This window comes from Suncus etruscus, chromosome 6 (genome assembly GCF_024139225.1).
Source record: "Suncus etruscus isolate mSunEtr1 chromosome 6, mSunEtr1.pri.cur, whole genome shotgun sequence".
Classification (NCBI taxonomy): Eukaryota; Metazoa; Chordata; class Mammalia; order Eulipotyphla; family Soricidae; genus Suncus; species Suncus etruscus.
In genome coordinates, this window is record NC_064853.1 from 35,149,856 (window position 1) to 35,171,122 (window position 21,267).

Sequence of the window (21,267 nt, forward strand, 5' to 3'; positions counted from 1 at the left end):
GGGGTTTTTTGGCGTGGGTTTTTCTTTTCTTTTTTTTTTTTTTTTGTTTTTTGTTTTTTGGGTCACACCCGGCATTGTTCAGGGGTTACTCCTGGCTGTCTGCTCAGAAATAGCTCCTGGCAGGCACGGGGGACCCTATGGGACACCGGGATTCGAACCAACCACCTTTGGTCCTGGATCGGCTGCTTGCAAGGCAAACGCCGCTGTGCTATCTCTCCGGGCCCAAGCGTGGGTTTTTCTTTTGTATTTTTTCTTTTGTTGTTTTTTATTTATTTTATTTCCTTAATAATATTTTTATTTAAGCACCATGGTGACAAACACTTGTAGTTAGGTTTATAATTCTAAAAAGTACACCTCCCTTCTTTAAATAAATTAAAAATAAAAGATAAAAACAAAAAATGTTTATAAAACAAATGTATTATGGGGCCGGAGAGATAGCATGGAGGTAAGGCGTTTGCCTCTCATGCAAAAGGTTGGTGGCTCAAAACCCGGCATCCCATATGGTCCTCCCAGCCTGCCAGGAGCGATTTCTGAGCAGAGAGCCAGGAGTAACCCCTGAGTACTGCCGGGTGTGACCCAAAACCAAAAAAAAATGTATTAGGATCAGTTATGTCAACTATGTAATGCATTTCTTTAAATAAATTAAAAATAAAAAGTAAAAGATTAAAAAATAAGTACGCCTCCATCCCGAGTCACTCACTTTCCTACCTCTCACCTGGTCCTACAAGGGACAGGAGCATGCGCAAAAAACTCAGTGGGCGGAGCTTAAAGTAAATGTTCCCTGTGCCACTGGGAGTCAAGGAGCCGCCAAGCCCCTCCCCAGAGGCGGGGCTAGGGGCGGGGTTAAATAAACTAGGCGGGTTAAGCTTTCTGAGCATGCGCTGGCTGCGTGTTGTGGGCGTGGTTTGGCTTGGGACGGGGCGGGGCGTTTCCGGGGTGGAGCCTCCGGGGGCGGGACTCCGGCCTGGGTGGCTGGCGGCGCCTTTGGGTCCCGTTAAGTCCAGCGAGGCGATGGCGGCGGCGGCGGCGCGCGCGCTGAGGCTCCTGGCGACGCTCCTGGCTGTCACCATCACCGCCGTCGCCTCGCCGGCGGAGGCCGAGTCCGAGGCGGGATGGGACTGGACGGCGCCCGACCTGCTCTTCACCGAGGGCACCGCGGCCTACGCGCGCGGGGACTGGCCCGGCGTGGTGCTGAGCATGGAGCGGGCGCTGCGCTCCCGGGCCGGCCTGCGCGCCCTCCGCCTGCGCTGCCGCACGCGCTGCGCCTCGGACCTGCCCTGGGAGCCGGACCCCGACTCGCCCGACGCGCCGCCGCCGCCCAGCCTGGCCCAGGCCTCGGGCGCCGCCGCCCTGCGCGACCTGCGCTTCTTCGGCCGCCTGCTGCGCCGCGCCGCCTGTCTGCGCCGCTGCCTGGGCCCCCCGGCCGCCCACGCCCTCAGCGAGGAGCTGGAGCTGGAGTTCCGCAAGCGCAGCCCCTACAACTACCTGCAGGTCGCCTACTTCAAGGTGCACGCCTGCCCGAGTGCGGGCTTCTCCGGGGCGTGGGTGCATGCGACCCCGAGAGGCCTGGGGGAGTGATGGGGGGTCCAGGGAGGTGGCCTCCGATCTGAGCCAACGTGGCCTCCTGATCTGGAAGCATCCGGCCTCGGACCCCTCCCCAAGTGAGCAGGGACCAACCTGGAGATCTGCTTCGGCCCCCTTCGTCTTTGGGCGAAGGCTATATAACTCCAAAAGTGCCTCATTTGCACGGCCTTGCATGCAGAAGGACGGTGGTTCGAATCCCAGCATCCTATATATATGGTCCCCCCAATTAAACCTCCTAGGAGCGATTTCCGAGCATAGAAGAGCCAGGAGGAATCCCTGAGCGCTGCAGGGTGTGTCCCCAAAACAAACAAACAAACAAAAGTGTCTCCTCCACCAAGCAACGCCCAGATGTCCTGCTCCTGGCGGATGGGGGTTCTGGGGGCATCTCAAGGAAGTCGAGTGGTGGCAGGGTCTTTCATTCTACTGCACTGAGTCCTGAGAAACTCGGATCTTGCTCCAGAATTACTGCTCTTTCTGCTTCGCTTTTCCATGATGCTTCTCCTCCGGCTGCCAGCTAACCGCAGGGACGCGAGGTTGCCACGTCGCCAGTAGGGGCTGTCTGACTCCTCCCTGTGGGGGGACCCCTCTGGTTAAGTCTCTCAGGTTTCTACCGAAAATAAGCAGTTTCACCAATGCCGGGCTGCCTTAAGTTTAAGTGCATATATAAATCCGAAGCTTTCTGGCTTGGGTGATGATGTTGAGGGCTAGCTAGAACATACACTCAGCGCTGCTTTGAGTGTTTTGCCCTTAGTAAAACACTGCCCAGATTCTAGCAATGTCCTTTAAGGTCGCTGTTCCACTTAATTGGGGAAAACGAAGGAGCTGTGCTGAACATCTATGAAATATGTAGTTTGATTCAACCTGAAGAGAGGCTTGACGAATCTTAGGGAGATTGGATTTCTACATCTCCAGGAGTTAAGTTCTCCAGTCTGCCTCGTAGTTGCTTAGGAGTGGTGGTTATATCGGAAACGAGATAACTAGCTGGGTCGTGTCACTTAGCTGTGCATTCTAAAGTTATTTGACAACTGTTTATTGAATACTTAATACAATCCAATTCTTTTTTTTTTTTTTTGGTTTTTGGGTCACACCCAGCAGCGCTCAGGGGTTACTCCTGGCTCAGAAATCACTCCTGGCAGGCTCAGGGGACCATATGGTATGCCGAGATTCGAACCGCTGTCCTTCTGCATGCAAGGCAAAGCCTTACCTCCATGCTATCTCTCTGGCCCCTACACTTCCAATTCTTGTGCAGTTAAAATTCTTTCCATCATAGGCCCGTGTGAGGGTACAGCAGGTAGGACATTTGCCTTGGAGTCAGCCAACCCTAGTTTGATCACCCGCACCCTGAGCATTGCCAGGAGTAATTCCTCAGGAGTAATCCCTGAGCATTGCTGGTTGTGTACCCCTAAATGTTTCTCGTTATAGTATTTTGTTTAGTCTTACTTCTAAGAATCACTGTAGGGGCCGGAGTGATAGCACAGCAGTAGGGCGTTTGCCTTATATGTGGCCAATCTGGAACAGACCCGGGTTCGATTCCTGGCATCTCATATGGTCTCCAAGTGCTCGCTTCGGCAGCACATATACCAGATGGTCCCCTAAGCCAGGAGCGATTTCTGAGCACAAAGCCAGGAGTAACCCCTGAGCGTGACCGGGTAGGGCCCAAAAATCAAGAAAACAAAGAAGAATCAATGTAGTAAGAGTTGCCAAAGGATCCAACCAGAGAGAGTCCATAAAAGGAGAAAAGTTTAAAAGGAACCAGAGTGATAGTACAACTTGCCTTGCATGCAGTTGACCTGTGTTCATTCTTCAGTATCCCACATGGTACCCCAAGGACTGCCAGGTGTAAAAAAAATTTTTTTAATTAAAGAAATAGAGACTGAAGGCCGGAGCAATAACACAGCAGCAGGGCATTTGTCTTGCACATGGCCGAACCAGGACAGACCCGAGTTCGATTCTGGCATCTCATATCCAAATCTGCAAGGAGCAATTTCTGAACATAGAGCCAGGAGTAATCTCTGAGCGCTGTCGGGTATGGCCCCAAAATCAAAAAATATATTTTAAAAAAAAATAGAGATTGAGGGTCTGAGGTGTGATTAGTACCTTTTGGTTATATAACTATCCCATCCAGAGTTACCTTATTTAGGATGTGTTAACTAGTAATCAGTGATAGGAAAACAAAAAATATAGGCTGTTAATAATACTGGCCTATATCTGTTGGCACTTGGTATGTGCCTGGCACCATGTGTTAGAAGCTTCTCATAATTCATCCTGGTTAACCTTCCCAGCATCCTGTGAGAGTCTAATTGCAGCGCCATATGTGTAGTAGATTAAGGAACTGAGTTTAGAAAGTAACTTTAATTTTAAAAAAATGTATTTTTGGTTTGGGGCTATACCTGGCATGTTCAGGGATTACTTCTGACTATGCACTCAGAAATTACTCCTGCTGATGCCTGGGGGACCCTCTGGAATGCCAAGGATCAAACTGGGTGTTCCACATGCAGGCAAGTGTCCTACCTTCTGTGCAACAGGTATCCAGCCCCTAGACAATAATTTTAAGTAACTTGTCAAAAGCCACAGTGTGTGAATAAACTTACATTTTTCACAGGTTGATACTAAAATCAATCATTAGATCAATAGCTTTTTCCCCCTCTGGAAAAACCCATGTTTGCTTTTGAATATGGGATTCCTCTCTTCTTTCACTAAAAACTTTCACTTCGGGGCCGGGAAGGTGGCGCTAGAGGTAAGGTGTCTGCCTTGCAAGCGCTAGCGTAGGACCGACCGGACCACGGTTCGATCCCCCGGCGTCCCATATGGTCCCCCCAAGCCAGGGGCGATTTCTGAGCGCATAGCCAGGAGTAACCCCTGAGCGTCAAACGGGTGTGGCCCAAAAACCAAAACCAAAAACAAAAACAAAAACAAAAAAAACTTTCACTTCAATAAAACATTTATAAGCACTGAATCCTCATTGATTTGCATTGGATTCTGTTTATATCTAGCAGTATTCAATGGCTATTCTGTACTTTGCGAACCACTACTGGCAATGTTGAGGAGACTAGAAATTGTGGTGTCAGGGCCGGAGAGATAGCATGGAGGTAAGGCGTTTGCCTTTCATGCAGGAGGTCATCGGTTCGAATCCCGGCGCCCCATATGGTCCCCCCGTGCCTGCCAGGAGCAATTTCTGAGCCTGGAGCCAGGAATAACCCCTGAGCACTGCCGGGTGTGACCCAAAAACCAAAAAAAAAAAAAAAAGAAATTGTGGTGTCAGAGATTAAACCAGGAACTTTCTGCATGCAAAATATGTTCGGACTCATTGAACTATCTCTCCTGCTTGATGTGCTCTGGATTCTACATTTGACTCTGGTGCATTGTGTTCACTATCATACTTTCCCCTCAGATTTCTGGTAGAGCCACTGGTTTCAACCTCACAAACCCTGTCTTCCAATCAGGATTCTGTGACTGAACGTTATATGGGAACTTAGATATTTTTTAGCATTCCTATCTTTCTTTGAATGCATCAAAAACTGTTTCAAGGCCTGAAGGCTCTAATCACTTGCCCAGCAAATATAAAGCTACAAATTCAGATCCTGGTTCCATCACGTGCTAGTGTAGCCAACGGGTATTTCAATTCATTTTATGCCAAAAAAAAAAAAAGTTATCTTTTGTTTTTGTTCTTTGGGTCGCACCCAACAATGCTCCTGGATTTGCACTCAGAAATTACTCCTGGTGGACCCGGAGAGATAGCACAGCGGTTTGCCTTGCAAGCAGCTGATCCAGGACCAAAGGTGGTTGGTTCGAATCCCGGTGTCCCATATGGTCCCCCGTGCCTGCCAGGAGCTATTTCTGAGCAGACAGCCAGGAGTAACCCCTGAGCACCGCAGGGTGTGGCCCAAAAACCAAAAAAAAGAAATAAAAGAAATTACTCCTGGCAGGCTTAGGATACCATATGGGTGCTATGGATCAAACCTATATGTGTTGAGTGCAATGTAGCCGCACCCATTCATTAAACTATCTTTCCAGACCCCTCCCCGCAAATTATCTCTAGAAAATGTTTTGGTGCAATCTGATTGTCAACTACTGTTAACTGTTTTTTCTCTCTTTAACTCGAGGTCACTGAGCCTTAGACTTTCTCCAACTCATTCTCTCCAGTTCAATCTTGAGAGCATTGTTGAGCCACCAGTGTCCTGTGTCCTTCATTCCCTTATTGTTCAAGAGTTGTTGTAAAGTAGAATATTGCCACAAGGGAATCATTATCTGCAGCAATTTGGGGGAACCCCATAATTTGATTTAGAAAATAGCTCAGAATACACCAGACCATGGTTTTGAATTTCTAGTCTGTGTTTCCTGCACTTGGTGTGTGTTTGGAGCCAGATTCCCCCCATCATGTGGTGTCTCAGGAATGCCAGTTTCTCATTTACTGTGGACGCACACTTAGACACACACACCTACAGGATTTGGATGTCATCGTCTTGTGCTTCATTCGTAGATAAACAAGGTGGAGAAAGCAGTGGCAGCCGCACACACCTTCTTTGTGGCAAATCCAGAGCACATGGAGATGCGCCAGAACCTTGACTACTACCAGAGAATGTCCGGGGTGAAGGAGGAAGACTTCAAGGACCTGGAGGCCAAACCTCACATGGTGAAGAGCATTTGATTCCCCTTTAGCCTCTTCTTTGAAAAGTGAGGTTTACTAGGCTGAGGCTGTGTATGCTCATTAGGAATGCAGATCAGCCATTATTCTGCCCCTGAAGGAAACCTGTAGTTAATATCTTCCACTTGCAGCTATCTCGGTACTCCCCTCGGAGTGACTTTTAAGAGTAAATTGGGGGTCAGAGAGAACACAGTGGTAGGGTGTTTGCCTTGCACACAGAAGGATGGTGGTTCGAATCCCGGCATCCCATATGGTCCCCCGTGCCTGCCAGGAGCGATTTCTGAGTGTAGTGCCAGGAATAACCCCTGAGTGCTGCTGGGTGTGACCCGAAAACTAAAAAAAGAAAATGTAAATTAGGATCCAGGGGGATCTGAGTTACAGCACAGCAGGTAGTATACTTGCCTTGCATATGAACCTAGGTCCAATCCCTGATATCTCTTATGATCCCTGAGCACTGACAGGAGTAATTCCTGACTTCAGAGCCAGGAGTAAGCCCTGAACACAGCTGGGTGTGCCCCCCCCCACCAAAAAAATAAAGATCTAGGGGCCAGAGCAGTGGTGCTAGAGGTAAGGCCTTACAAGCACTAGCCTAAGACAAGCTGCGGTTCGATCCTCCAGCATCCCATATGGTTCCCCCAAGCCAGGAATTATTTCTGAGCGCATAGCTAGGAATAACCCCTGAGTGTCAAACAGGTATACCCCTCTCAAAAAAAAAAAAAGAGCTAAATTTTGGGCTGGAGCAGTTGTACAGTGGGAAGTACACGAAATGCAAGGGCCTTACCCACTTTACTATCTCTCCCATGTATTTGCCTTGTATGTGACTGACTCAGATTCAATACCCAGCACCCTATATGGTCCCTGGAGCCCGGCCAGAGTGATCCTCAAGCACAGAACCAGGAGTAAGCCCTGAGAACCATCAAAACACTTAAATATTTTTACAGCAGCCTGAGAGATAGTATAGCTGATAGGCTGTACTGCAAGCAGCTGATCCTACTTCTACCCTTTGCCCCACAAATGATCATGCCAGGAGTGATCCCTGAGTGCAGAGGAGTAAGCCTTGAACTGTGCTAGGTGTGACCTCCCCCCAAAAAGAAAAAAGTTAAATGTTATGTTTCACAGGAAACAAGAGTATTTACAAAAACAAGAGCATATTTCATTCTATGGTGGGTCAAGCTCAAGAAGAGGGGCTGTTGGTGGCCTGCCTCTGAGATCCCTTTCCTCCCAGTAGCAGGAGTTCCGACTGGGTGTGCAGTTCTACTCTGAGGAGCAGCCCCAAGAAGCTGTGCCACATCTGGAGGCCGCGCTGCAGGAGTACTTTGTGGCAGATGAGGAGTGCCGTGCCCTCTGTGAGGGCCCCTATGACTATGATGGCTACAACTACCTGGAGTACAAGGCAGACCTCCTCCAGGCCATCGCAGGTGAGTTGCTACCTAGCATGCCAGAGCACCTACCATCTTGTTCTCTCTCTCTCTCTCTCTCTCTCTCTCTCTCTCTCTCTCTCTCTCTCTCTCTCTCTCCTCTCTCTCCTCTCTCTCTCTCCTCTCTCCTCACTTTTTCCTCTTTCTCTCTTCTCTCTTTGTCTCTCTCCTCTCTCTCTCCTCTCTCACCTCTCTCTCCTCTCTCTTTCTCTCCTCTCCTCTCTTCTCTCTCCTCTCTCTCCCTCTTTCTCTCTCTTTCTCCTCTCTCCTCTCTGTCCTCTCTTCTCTCTCTCCTTCTTTCTCCCTCTTTCTCTCCTCTCTCCTCTTTCCTCTTCTCTCTCTGTCCTCTCTCTCCTCTCTCCTCTGTCCTCTCTCTCCCCTCTCTCCTCTCTGTCTCTTCTCTCTCTTCTCTCTCTCCTCTCCTCTCTCTCTCCTCTCCTCTCTCTCTCCTCTCTCTGTCTCTCCTCTCTCTCTTCTCTCTGTCTCTCCTCTCTCTCCTCTCTATGTCTCTCCTCTCCTCTCTCTCTCTCTCTCTTTCTCTCTCTCTCTCTCTCTCTCTCTCTCTCTCTCTCTCTCTCTCCCCCCCCCCCCCGCCTTTACTTGGTGATACTTAGGCTATTCGTGACTCTGTGCTTAAGAATGACCTCTGAGGGCCCAGAGAGATAGCACAGCGGCGTTTGCCTTGCAAGCAGCCGATCCAGGACCAAAGGTGGTTGGTTCAAATCCTGGTGTCCCATATGGTCCCCCGTGCCTGCCAGGAGCTATTTCTGAGTAGACAGCCAGGAGTAACCCCTGAGCACCGCCAGGTGTGGCCCAAAAACCAAAAAAAAAAAAAAAGAATGACCTCTGAGGGTTCTCTGGGGATTCGATTGGGGATTGGTACACTCGAGGCAGGTGGGTGCCATTTGACGATCTCTCCCACTGATCTTGTTCCTCTTTTTATGGGGTGGAGTGGGGAATAGGGCTACACTTAGTTTACTTGAAGCTCTGCCCTTAGAATTAATCCTGGTGGGCTCGGGGAACCATATGTGATACTCGGGTTGGCTACATGTAAGGCAAGCTCTCTACCCACTGTACTAATGCTCAGGCCCCTAATCTTGTCTATCTTAACTAGGCTTTGAGTCCTTGTCATCTGCCTCCACCTTTGATTCTTTTCAGATCATTACGTCCAGGTCCTCAGCTGTAAGCAGAGCTGTGTCACCGAGCTTGCTTCACACCCGAGCCGTGAGAAACCCTTTGAAGACTTCCTCCCATCACATTATAATTACTTGCAGTTTGCTTACTATAACAGTAAGTCTCACTCTCCTCTTTGTTCCTTTGAACTTGAAGTCAAGAGCCAGATAAGCAAGAATTAGTGCCCAATAAGCTTCTGTCACAGTCCATGTCCTCCTGTGACTCTGAGACTTGTTACAAGTCACTGTTAAAAGTGGTTGGTATCGGGCCCGAAGAGATAGCACAGTGGCGTTTGCCTTGCAAGCAGCCGATCCAGGACCAAAGGTGGTTGGTTCGAATCCTGGTGCCCCATATGGTCCCCAGTGCCTGCCAGGAGCTATTTCTGAGCAGACAGCCAGGAGTAACCCCTGAGCACTGCCAGGTGTGGCCCAAAAACAAACAAACAAAAAAAAGTGGTTGGTATCAATGACCCCTACGGACAGTCTCTCTCTTTCTTTATCTTTCTCTCTCTCTCTATTCATGGGCTTCTCCCTATTATACTGATGCTCTTAGGGGTCAGGGGTCACCCATATGCAACAGGTCAGCAGGGCATACACTGGGTTCCTACCGGGGACCATGTAGGATAGCATCCTTGAGAGTAGACAGTGATGTCAGCTAAACTCAGAAGACAAACACAGGCACAAGAACTGTTCTGACAAAGAGATAGTGATTATAACGCCCACTGAACTCTTGTTCTGTTTTGGGGTCACACCCATCAGTCCTCAGAGGTTACTCCTTTCTGCACTCAGGAATTATTCTTAGTGGTACTCAGGAAACCATATAGGATGCCAGGGACTAAACCCAGGTCATCCATAGAGCAAGGTAAATGCCCTACCTGCTGCACTGTCTCTCTGGCCCCCACCCCACTTTGGAATATCCACAGGGAAAAGTAAGTGGGGGAGAATACAGCTCATTTTGATCTCATATTAAGCCCAAGGCTTGCGTTATTTGTGAATTTTGGGGGTCCATACCCAGCAGTGCTCAGGACTTAGTCCTGGCTCTATGCTCAGAGCACAGTCCTGGTGATATTCAGCGGATCATATGGGATTCTAGCAAGGATCAATTCAGGATCAGCCATATAGCCATATGCAGGGCACTCTCCCTATCTGTAGTTCTGTCACTTTTTTGTTTGGTTTGGTTTGGTTTTGGTTTTTGGGTCACATCCGGCAGCGTTCAGGGGTTACTTCTGGCTCTACTCTCAGAAATCGCTCCTGGCAGGCTCCGGGAACCATATGGGATGCCAGGATTCAAATCACTGTCCTTCTGCATGCAAGGCAAACACCCTACCTCCATGCTATCTCTCCAGCCCCTCGTCCTGTCACTTTTGCCCCCAAAATTGCTTATGAATTTTTGAAGATCTGAGTATACAAAATAGTCCAGTCTTTTTTGTTTCAGCCCGTGGCAAACCCTGAGGATACTAAGCACTATATATTCAGTTGTATGTTGTGAAACTCCTGCCCTCAAACAAGGCAGTGTGATATGACAAGTGCCTGTGTGAGTCTGAACACTGGGGTACCTGGTACCTTTTCCCTCAGCCCTTTTCCCCCCTTTGTAGTTGGGAATTATACTCAAGCTATCGAATGTGCCAAGACCTACCTTCTCTTCTTCCCCAATGATGAGGTGATGAGCCAGAATCTGGCTTACTACACAGCCACACTGGGAGAAGAAAAGACCAGATCCATTGGCCCCCGTGAGGTGAGTCTTGCGTGGAGAATCGGGCAGGGACCAGACACCTCAAAGGGCAGGAACACTTTGCTTTGTGGCAGGAGGTTCTGCTTTGATCCCTAGCATCATATAATCCCCCAAGTAATGGCAGGGAGTGGCCACCTAACACTGAGCCAGAAGGAACCTCTGAACATTACTGGGTTGTGGCCTCCTCCAGAATAAAAAAAATCAGATGACTGGGCAGCTGCCAGCTGATCCTGGGCACAGGGCGGAAGAGTGGATTGAGGAAGAGTAAGCTGAAGCGTTTGAGATGGGGTGCTGGATGCTTGGGCTGTAGTTGATTTGCTTGTCATTCAAGAATAGTAGTACTCAGGAAGCTTGGCTGTTAGAGCTGAGCTGTAATTAGCAGGATATGAACCGTTGTCTGATCTCTGAGTTGGTATGGTCGCAGGCCTGCTGTCTTCCTGTGCTGCCATCTGACAACCTTGGACCAAGATTTATCTTTTTGTTCAGTTTGTTTTGAGCACCCAGCAGTGCTCAAGGCTTACTCATGGCGCTTTGCTAGTACACTGGGGATCAAACCTTGGTCAGCTTCATAGGGGGCAAGCAGCACTCTACATGCTGTTCTAGTGCTCTGACACATTCCCACCCGATGTCCCATTTTTGTTTATTTGTTTCTGTGTCACACTCAGCTGTGTTCAGAGCTTATTCTTGGCTGGCTCTGCTCACAGGGATCAAACCTAGGTCAGCTGCATGCAAGACAAGAACCCTATCTACTATACTAGCCCTCTGACTCCCCTATATTGTTTTTATTATTTATTTATTTTTGGTTTGGGGGCTATTTTCAGTGACGCTCAGGGCTTACTCCTGGCACTTTGCTCAGGGATCAATCCTAGTGGAGCGTATCAGGGGGCCATTAGAGGTACAAGGGTGCATGTGACCCAGGTTGGCCAGCAGAGGAGTGGCCACCATGGGGACTGAACAGGTGGAGGGTAAGGTGGAACTAGCTCCTGCTGCCCTGTGCTTCCTACCCAGGCAGGCATCCCTTTGGAGGCACATTCATAGTGCATCTGCCTGGCACCTGAGTCCCTCCGAATGGGACCTGCCCAGCCCCCAGCCCCATTTTTCCTCTGCTCCCTGAGACAAGTCAGTAACGTGTGGCCGAAGCATTTCCCGTGGTGGATATAGCTCTCTGTGTTGGAAACAACCTTTTCTGATGTGGGTGACTATTTTCTTTTATTTTTTTTTTTTTGGTTTGTTTTTGGGCCACACCTGGCGGTGCTCAGGGGTTACTCCTGGCTGTCTGCTCAGAAATAGCTCCTGGCAGGCACGGGGGACCATATGGGACACCGGGATTCGAACCAACCACCTTTGGTCCTGGATCGGCTGCTTGCAAGGCAAACACCGCTGTACTATCTCTCCGGGCCCTAGTTTGATTTTTAATAACAGCCCTGTGAGGTGAGGGACATTCATCTACTGGGGAGAAGAAAGCATTCTTGCTAGCTCTCAAGTCCTGCTCATCCCCAGTGCACACTGTCCTCTTGCCCTCCCCACCCATGTTGACAATCACGCTGTAGTTGTCCCTTTGGCCACTGGGTGGCAACGCTCTGGATTGAGCAGCCTCTTGTGTGAGTGAGTTGGGCAGAGAGGGAAATCCAGGTGGCCTGTCTGCCATTTTCCCTGAGAACTCCTCCTCCTCTTTCCCCCACGAAAGGCACTGAGGTGCTGAGCCCACCCCAGCTCCTTGGTACATACCCGCCTTCTGTGGTAGGTGCTCCTCCCTCTTAGAGCAGGGGCCGTTTGGGCTCCAGGAGGTGAACTGACTTAGACTTACACAGTGCAGTGTCTGGCCAGTGGTGGTGGTGCCCAGAATCTCTTTTCCGGCTCAGTGCCAGTACAGTTCCTGGCACCTAGAGGATACTCACTGGGTCTCCAAGGAATGAATGAATGGTGCAGGTGGATTAAAGGAGATGACAAATTTAGCTCAGAGTCTCACACTTAGTGAAGAAGCCAACATCTTTTTTTTTTTTTTTTTTTTTTTTTTTACGGGGGGTCTGGAATGGGGCTTGGGTTTGGGTTATACTTGACAGTTCTCAGGTGTGACCCATGATGGTGTTCAGTGGGGGGACCATCGGTGGTGCCCAGGATCAAACAAGGCTCATTTGCTTATAATGCAAGAAAGAGCCTGTGCGCCCGTACTCTCTCTTTCTGGCCCAAAACCAACCTAGGACTCATAGACCCTTACATTTTTTGCTCTTGTCTCTGATTTCAAAGGGTTTTTTGGGGGGGAGGGCGGGAGGGAGGCACACCCAGAAGTACTCAGAGCCAGTACTCCTGGCTCTGATCTGGGATCACTTCTGGCAATGCTCAGGGGACCAAATAGGATGCTGGAGATAGAACCTGGGTTGGTTATATACAAGGCAAGCACCTTATCTGCTTGCTGTACTAGTGTACCGCTCATCTCTGCTTTCAACTGATATTGTCTTCTTTCTGCCTTCCTTCCTCCTGCTGCTGCTTGGACACTGGCAGGGCTCCTAGGGAACGGAGTGCCCTCCAAGGTACTTAAATTAGTGTGCCTATGGGAAAGCAGTGTCTCTGAGCGTGCCTACTTATCTGCAGGGAGAGGTGGCAGGTCAGTGGCTGGTGACAAAGTTTGGGTTTTGGTGAGTAGGGTGCAGGGAGGCGGGTCCTTGACCCTTTGCTCCCTGAACTGCCACCTCCAGCAACAGTCCCCTCTGCACCTTGGTTTCTTAGACTGTAAAAGGAGGGGCCTTGTCTCCTCCCAAGTGCAGCCCAGACTCTGTGTCTAGCACATGACACTGAGCACCCAGGTTTCTCCTTAAGACCTGACTCCTGCAGAAGTCAGGAAGGAGTTCTCCCTCAAAGAATTTTTGCCTTTGGGGGCTGGAGCAATAGCATAGTGGGTAGGACATTTGCCTTGCATGCAGCTGACCCAGGTTTGATTCTCGGCATCCCATACGGTCCCCGACACACCACCGGCAGTAATTCATGAGTACTGAGCCAGGAGTAACCATGAGTGACCATCGTGCATTGCACAAAAACAAAAATGAAAAGAATATTTGTCTCCAGAGACCAATATGTCCCATGTCCTGTCTCAGACTGCATGGGGTAGGAAGCATTTAGAAGGAGGGTGTGACGGGGCCGGGCGGTGGCGCTAAAGGTAAGGTGCCTGCCTTGCCTGCGCTAGCCTTGGACGGACCGCGGTTCGATCCCCCGGTGTCCCATATGGTCCCCCAAGCCAGGAGCAACTTCTGAGCGCATAGCCAGGAGTAACCCCTGAGCGTTACCGGGTGTGGCCCAAAAACCAAAAAAAAAAAAAAAAAAAAGAAGGAGGGTGTGTCTCTCTGCTTCCTTCCCATAGCACCTAGTCATGCTGTGCTCTGAGGCAGGCACAAGCTCTGAGTAGGCCAGGCTAGAGGAACCCTTAGGTGCAGAGGCAATCTGGGGAGCAGATGCACTCATGTGGTGGGAGGGAGACGCCAAGAGCCGCAGTGTGGAGCTCGGGGCACCAGCGGGAGGCTGTGTGCGAAGGCCTCCTCTGACACTTCCTCAGAGCGCCCGGGAGTACCGACAGCGGAGCCTGCAGGAGAAGACGCTGCTCTTCTTTGCCTACGACACCTTCGGGATTCCCTTTGTGGACCCGGTGAGTAGGTGCCTGTGGAGGGGTCAGGGAGGCTGGGCCAGGGGTGCATGCTGTGTGCTCTACTGCAGACTCTGCTGAGAAAACTGTCAGGCAGGGACTGAGCCAGAACTAAATCCATTGAAACAATCCATGGAGAACAAGGGACTTCGGGGCAGTTGGCAGGAGATTGATTTGGGGATCCAGACCTTCGTTCTTTCTCTTGAGAGGAGGCAGTGAGATGGTCCTCCTGTAGGTCCTCTCCAACCCTAAGCCCCAAATCAAGACCTGAAGGAAAGGGCCCGGAGAAATAGCACAGAGGTGTTTGCCTTGCAAGCAGCCGATCCAGGACCAAAGGTGGTTGGTTCGAATCCCGGTGTCCCATATGGTCCCCCGTGCCTGCCAGGAGCTATTTCTGAGCAGACAGCTAGGAGTAACCCCTGAGCAATGCCAGGTGTGGCCCAAAAACCAAAAATAAATAAATAAATAAATAAATAAATACAAAAAAAAAAAAAAAACGGGGCCGGGCGGTGGCGCTAGAGGTAAGGTGCCTGCCTTGCCTGCACTAGCCTAGGACGGACCGCGGTTCGATCCCCTGGCGTCCCATATGGTCCCCCAAGCCAGGAGCAACTTCTGAGCGCATAACCAGGAGTAACTCCTGAGCATAACCGGGTGTGGCCCAAAAACCAAAAAAAAAAAAAAAAAAAAAAAAACAACAACAACAACAACAAAAAGACCTGAAGGAAAGCACCTACCACTGGTGGCTCACACTTGACTGTGTCTTATTTCACACACATGGCAGCGCAGTGTCTGGTCCTGTGACTGATCCCGCTTCTCTGTTTCCTCCTGTCCTGCCTTAGGACACATGGACCCCGGAAGAGGTGATTCCCAAGAGATTGCAAGAGAAACAGAAGTGAGGCCCCGTGCTTGGTGGGACCTGGTGGAGATGGATGGGGCCCCTTAGTGGAGGGGCACTCAGGTGAGCGCAAGCCCAGCCCCTCACCTGGCACTCAGAGTGGCTGTATTGCAGGTCAGAGCGGGAAACTGCCATGCGCATCTCCCAGGAGATCGGCCATCTCATGAAGGAGATCGAGACCCTCGTGGAAGAGAAGACCAAGGAGTCGCTGGACGTGAGCAGGCTGACCCGGGAAGGTAAGCGGGGTGGGCAGGCAGCAAAGCAACTGGGTGCCTTATTATCGGCACCTCTGGCAGGTGACTGGGCCCTGTGTTTCCCTGGGATCCCTTCCTGATTGGCTGTGGGATGATTTCCCCTGGAAAGAGCACAGAGGATCAACCAGGAGGACTGGAGCAATAGCATAGATGGTACGGTGCTCACCGTGCATGTGGCCAACCTGGGTTCAATCCCAGCATCTTTTGGTTTCCTAGGCCTGCTAGGAGTCATCCTTGAGTGCAGAGCCAGGAATAACTCTGAGCATCTCCAGGTATAGCCTCCAAACCAAAAAATAATAACAACAACAAAAAAAAATGAACAAACCAGAATTTTCCTGGGCTGGAGAGAGTCCAGTGGTTAAGCTATTTGCCTTGCAAAAGAGCCATCCCTAAGTACAGAGCAAAGAGCAGCCTCTGAGCACTGAAGGTGTGGCCCCACCCCTACTCTCTTATACTCTCACTAAAAGAAAAGAATAGGAAAAGAAAAGAAAGAATAATCTTAGGGTCAGAGCATTAGGACAGCAATAGGACAAGCCTTGAACATGGCTAATCCGGATTCCATTTTCAGCAACCCATATGGTCCCTGGTGCCCACCAGGCTTGATCTCTGAGCTCCAAATCTGGAATAAGCCCTGAGCATGTCTTCGTGTAGGCTCCAAACTAAACCAAGTCAAAGGGGGCCGGAGAAATAGCACTGAAGTAGGACGTTTACCTTGAATGCAGCCGACCCAGTGGGTCTCAGGTTCTATTCTCGGCATCCCATATGGTCTCCCAGCCTGCCAGGGTGATTTTTGAGTGCAGAGCCTGGGGTTATCCCTGAGTGTTGCCGGCTGTGGGCCAGAAACCAACCAAGCAATCAATTAATAAATAAGTTTAAAAAATATTAAAAAGATAAACCAAGCCAAAGGGGGGAAGAAAAAAAAACAAGAAAGGATGCTTTGTACCCAGGAAGGATCCTGCACTAGGTTAGTGCCTGGGACTACTCCCACGATACATGGCCATCTTGGGCCAGAGAATCAATGCTACTGTCCAGTGATGGTGGGGACTGGCAGTGCTCAAGGTGCTTCCAGGGTTACACCCAGTGATTCTCAGGTTGTATTGGGAATTAGATTGGGGTCAGGCACGTGCCCAGTGCGAACCCTGATCCTCTGACCATCTCCCAGGCCCATCATTTCAAACGAATGGTAGTGTGACGGTGGTAATTGAAATTAAGCATTTGTCATGTACCTGCATTATGGGAAGCTTTTAGTTTGCCTACTGTTCTTTACAGCAAAGAGGCATTAGCTCTGCGATGCAGCTGCAGCTGCTGTTTTACAGAGAAGAGGCCCAGGGAAGGTTAGTAATGTGCCAAGGTGACAGGCAAGGCTAGAATCAGGGTCATTGCTGCCTGATTCCACAGTCCCTTGTCAGGGCGTTTCCTCTATGACTGGGAAGATGCCGGAGCCAGCAGCCTGCCAGGGTCTGGTTCCCTGTATCCAGGGACTGTAGTGCCCTGTCCCTGCTAACTACTCCATGAGAGATATCTCCAGCAGCCAGGCAGAAAGGGACTATTTGTTGAGGCTGGGTCTTGGCACCAGCAGCTGTTTCCTGGCCCCACAGGTGGTCCCCTGCTCTATGAGGGCATCCGCCTGGCCATGAACTCCAAGGTCCTGAACGGCTCCCAGAGGGTGGTGATGGATGGCGTCCTCTCCAACGACGAGTGCCGAGAGCTGCTGAGACTCACTAACGTGAGCGCCACTACCCTGTCACTGGCCTACACGCTGACCATACTCTGCCCATGTGCTGACCCCATTATGCCCACATGTTGGCCCTATACCTGCACTTCTCCTATAAATGTACCAAAGCCCTGGGTCTCCTACGGCCCTCACACCTGGGACCCTCCCTGCAACACCCCCACCCCATCGACCCAGCTTCCTCTGTCCCTCTGCCCACCCCAACCTCCCATGCCCAGGACCTCATAGGAGTTAAAGCAGCTCACCCTTGCTGCAGGCAACTCTTCCTAGGCCCTCAGCGCCCCTGGCTAATACCACCTTGTTTGGGGGGTCCCCTTGCAGGCAGCAGCAACTTCAGGAGATGGCTACCGGGGTCAGACCTCGCCCCACACCCCCAATGAAAAGTTCTACGGTGTCACAGTCTTCAAAGCCCTCACGGTAGGGCCCAGCTCACCTCGGCCTTCTGGGGTGGACAGGCAAGGTAGGGAGTCCCTGTGCCTGGGGCCAGTAGTCACAGGTCCCTGATGAATTTGGGAATCCTGGTGGAGCCCCTAACCCCCCCAAACCGTAAGTTCTTTCTCACGAGTTCCCTGCTCAGGTGGGACTTAGGAGCAAATTCTGGAGAGCCAGAGGATGGGGAGACGGAGCTTCTAGGAAGCAGTGTGCTCTGGGAACAGCCCACAGACCTGGCTTTTCTCCTCGCAGCTGGGCCAGGAAGGGAAAGTGCCGCTGCAGAGCGCCCACCTGTACTACAACGTGACCGAGAAGGTGCGGCGGGTCATGGAGTCCTACTTCCGCCTGGACACGCCCCTCTACTTCTCCTACTCCCACCTGGTGTGCCGCACGGCCATCGAAGGTGGGTTCCCCTGGAGGAACAGGAACGGCCCCTTCATCCAACTACAGCTGTAACAGGAGGGGCAGTGGCATCCACACTGTTCACAGGAGTGTGGAGGAGAACAGTGAGACCCAGCCCTCCCTCTGGGGCACCCAGTGTTTGGGGCCCACTGTGTGTCTGAATGGGAGTACACGTTTTCTGCTTCCTTTATGTCAGTGCAGTTCCAGGGGACAGCATTTCTCTCACACATGTCCTATGGCCCCCAGCCAGGCACACCAGAGGCCCCCCAGAATGTGAGAATGCCACGAAGCCAGGTACACAGATTAGCCATGCAGTGCCTGTGGAAGAGGAAATGGTCAGGGACTGTGTGCACCTGGGGCAGTATTTGCCAAGACTGGGGAGGCCGCAAGGACATAATGTGCCTCACTGCTGGGGTGCAGGAGCTTGGCAGGGAAGGCAAAGGCAGAAGATAAAGGCCTGATATTGCCCATGGTGGAAGCAGAGATAAGGGAGAGGGGAGGTGGAGGGCACAGATGGAAGGACAGACTGACCCAGTGGGACACTGACCAGCATGGGGCAGGTGTGAGGAAGTTATGCTTGGTCCTCTCTGTCCTTGGCCTTCAGTCGTGGCCCTTAGCCTGACCAGTTTCCCCCACCAGTCATACTCCAGTCCCTGTTCAGGACACTCCCTTCCCTCTCCTCACCCCATCTCCCTCTGTTCCCATCCAGAACCCGAGTCCAGGTCCCTTCCCATTTGCTGCACTTCTCCCCCGCAAGAACCTTCCTGGAACCACATTTGCCCTTTCCTGCACTGGGAAGGAGCCCTCTCCCCCATCCAGGCCTGTAGACTCTGCCGCTGCTCATCCTCACCCACATCAGTAGTGTCAATGTCCCCTGACATGCCCCCTGCTAATCCGCTGCATTGTCCCCAGAGGCGCAGGCTGAGAGGAAGGACAACAGCCACCCCGTCCACGTGGACAACTGCATCCTGAACGTCGAGACCCTCGAGTGCATCAAGGAGCCCCCTGCATACACCGCCCGGGACTACAGGTGCCAGTCCCCCCGGCCTTGCTCACCTTGCGTGTGAGAGAATGCACAGGCACTCCTGCACATGCATCCATATACCGGCACATGTGCATGCTTGTGTGTGTACACACACACAAGACTTGGGGCCAGCTGCTCTCGGTCCAGTTCCTTATGCTTGGACACATGGACAGAAAAGCAGACCCAAGGCTTCATTGTAGGCAGTGTGAAATGGGGGTGCTGCCGACGAACCCCAGAAACCGACATGGAGGGCCTCGGGAAAGGGTGGAGAGGCAGGAATGTAGGAGGTCATTTGTAGGGCTGCAGAGAAGATTCTGGAAGGGTCTCGGCCCCTGAAAGTGCCCCTCCTGTCATTGCTGGAGGCAGGGCTGAGGGGCCTGTGCCAAGACACTGTCCTTTTCCAGTGCCATCCTTTATCTGAATGGGGACTTTGACGGAGGGAACTTTTACTTCACTGAACTCGATGCCAAGACAGTGACGGTGAGTGCACTTGTCTCCCTTCCTCAGGGATGGACAAGGCCAACTCTCTTGTGGCTGCCAAATGAAAAGAGCTGGGGAGGAGGGGCTGGAGTGATAGCACATCAGGGGGTGCGTTTGCCTTGCATGTAATGACCTGAGTTTGATCCCTGGCATTCCATATGGTGCCCAAGCCTGCCAAGAGTAATTTCTGAGCACAGAGCCAGAAGTAAGCCTTGAATGCCAACAGGTGTGGGCCCAAACCAGGACTCAGAGGACTCTCTGTCCTCCCTGGCCTTGGAGAGACTACCTCAGTCCTGGGCCCTAATGACCATCCTGGGCTCCTGCCCACAGGCAGAGGTGCGGCCACAGTGTGGGAGGACTGTGGGCTTCTCCTCGGGCTCTGAGAACCCGCACGGGGTGAAGGCCGTCACCAGGGGGCAGCGCTGTGCCATCGCCCTCTGGTTCACTCTGGATGCTCGACATAGCGAAAGGGTGAGTTGGCTGGCTTCCCTTCTGGGGAACCCTCATCTGCACTTCCTTTTCCTGCTCCTTTTCACCCGCAAGTGGCTTAGACATACCACTGGGGATCCCCGGGCTGCTGGTGGGGGTTGCGGGGCAAAGGCCCAAGGAAGTGGGGCCCCCTGAGTCTGAGTGGGCAGGTCACATTCCTTGCAGGACAGGGTGCAGGCCGACGACCTGGTGAAGATGCTCTTCAGCCCTGAGGAGCTGGAACTGCCACAGGAACAGTCCCCCGAAGTGCAGCAGGTCCCCTCACCTGCAGAAGCGTCTCCCTCCAGCAGCGAGTCCCCGAAGGATGAGCTCTGATCACATCCCACTGCCGGAGGCAGGTGCTCAGACCTCTCAGCGCCCCCAGTGGGGACACCGTGCTGCACCCTAGAAGGCTACAGACTGTGGAGCCATCCCCAGGGGCAGCACCCAGCACCAGCGCCCAGCCCACGGCGCCCACACAGCCCATACAGTCTGCCTGGTGCTGCTGCTCTAGAAGTGGACCTGGCGGATCAGCCACTTCCCGGGACCTTAGCAGGGTGGAGGAAAGTGGACTCCAGATGGACGGATGGACACCAGTATTTAAATCTTGATCGACAGCCAATGAATAAAGAAACTGCGGGTTTTTACTCTAGGGTTTGCTCTGAAAGTGGACACAGGCCCCCAAGTCCTGCTTAATGACAGTCCTGGAGGAGGAGGCTGGACACGTAGCCTGAGTGGCCCAGGGATGTCATCTGAGTCATAATCATGACTGCCCGGGCAGGTCTGGGGTGTGACAGCCAAACACTCGGGGCCCAGGGAAGGATCATCTTAATCCTCCACTGGCATGAAGCAGCAGTCAGCTGGGCTCTGACGTGTAGTCAGCCGCAGGCCTGCTCTGCTGTTGGTCCTAGGGCCCTTATTCAGGGCTCACTTTCTCCACAGACTACACAGCTGCGGGGAGTGTAAGGGACACTAGACCTGAGGTGTGGGGGATCCATACTCTGTACACTCCCTAGCGTGAGTGGCCAGTGTATCTTTGTTCTTGTTTTGTGGGCCATACCTACCAATGTTAAGTGGCTGCTCCTGGCATAGCAGCTTAGGTTATTCCCTGGGTGCTCAGGAGGTCCCGGGATGCTGGAGTTAGAACCCAGGCCTCTCACAGGCCAAGTGTGCACTCGGTCATCTCCCCACACCTCTGTAGCTAGTGCTCCCTCCTCAAGCCCCGGGGATGCTTGAACAGGGTCAGTTCCCACTGAGTTCCTATTTTAGTGGAATGGTTCAGAAACATGGTGTGGGGCCAGGGGGAAGTACAGCAGGTAGGGCATTTGCCTTGCTTGCGGCTGACCTGAGTTTAGTCCCCAACATTCTATATGGTTCCCTAAGCCTGCCAGAAGC

General features: G+C 51.7%; 1 protein-coding gene across 1 annotated transcript; it reads left to right on the top strand.

Annotated features, from left to right (window-relative positions):
• The first annotated feature begins 1,011 nt into the window (after positions 1-1,011).
• On the top strand, positions 1,012-20,524 carry P3H1 (prolyl 3-hydroxylase 1). Its single transcript, XM_049775515.1, has 15 exons — positions 1,012-1,506; positions 6,065-6,217; positions 7,458-7,647; positions 8,806-8,937; positions 10,415-10,554; positions 14,099-14,188; positions 15,025-15,077; positions 15,195-15,316; positions 16,933-17,060; positions 17,388-17,483; positions 17,751-17,901; positions 18,813-18,930; positions 19,329-19,404; positions 19,735-19,875; positions 20,059-20,524. The coding sequence occupies exons 1-15, from the start codon at positions 1,012-1,014 to the stop codon at positions 20,206-20,208; spliced, it is 2,235 nt and encodes a 744-aa protein (XP_049631472.1). The 3' UTR covers positions 20,209-20,524.
• Positions 20,525-21,267: the final 743 nt, after the last annotated feature.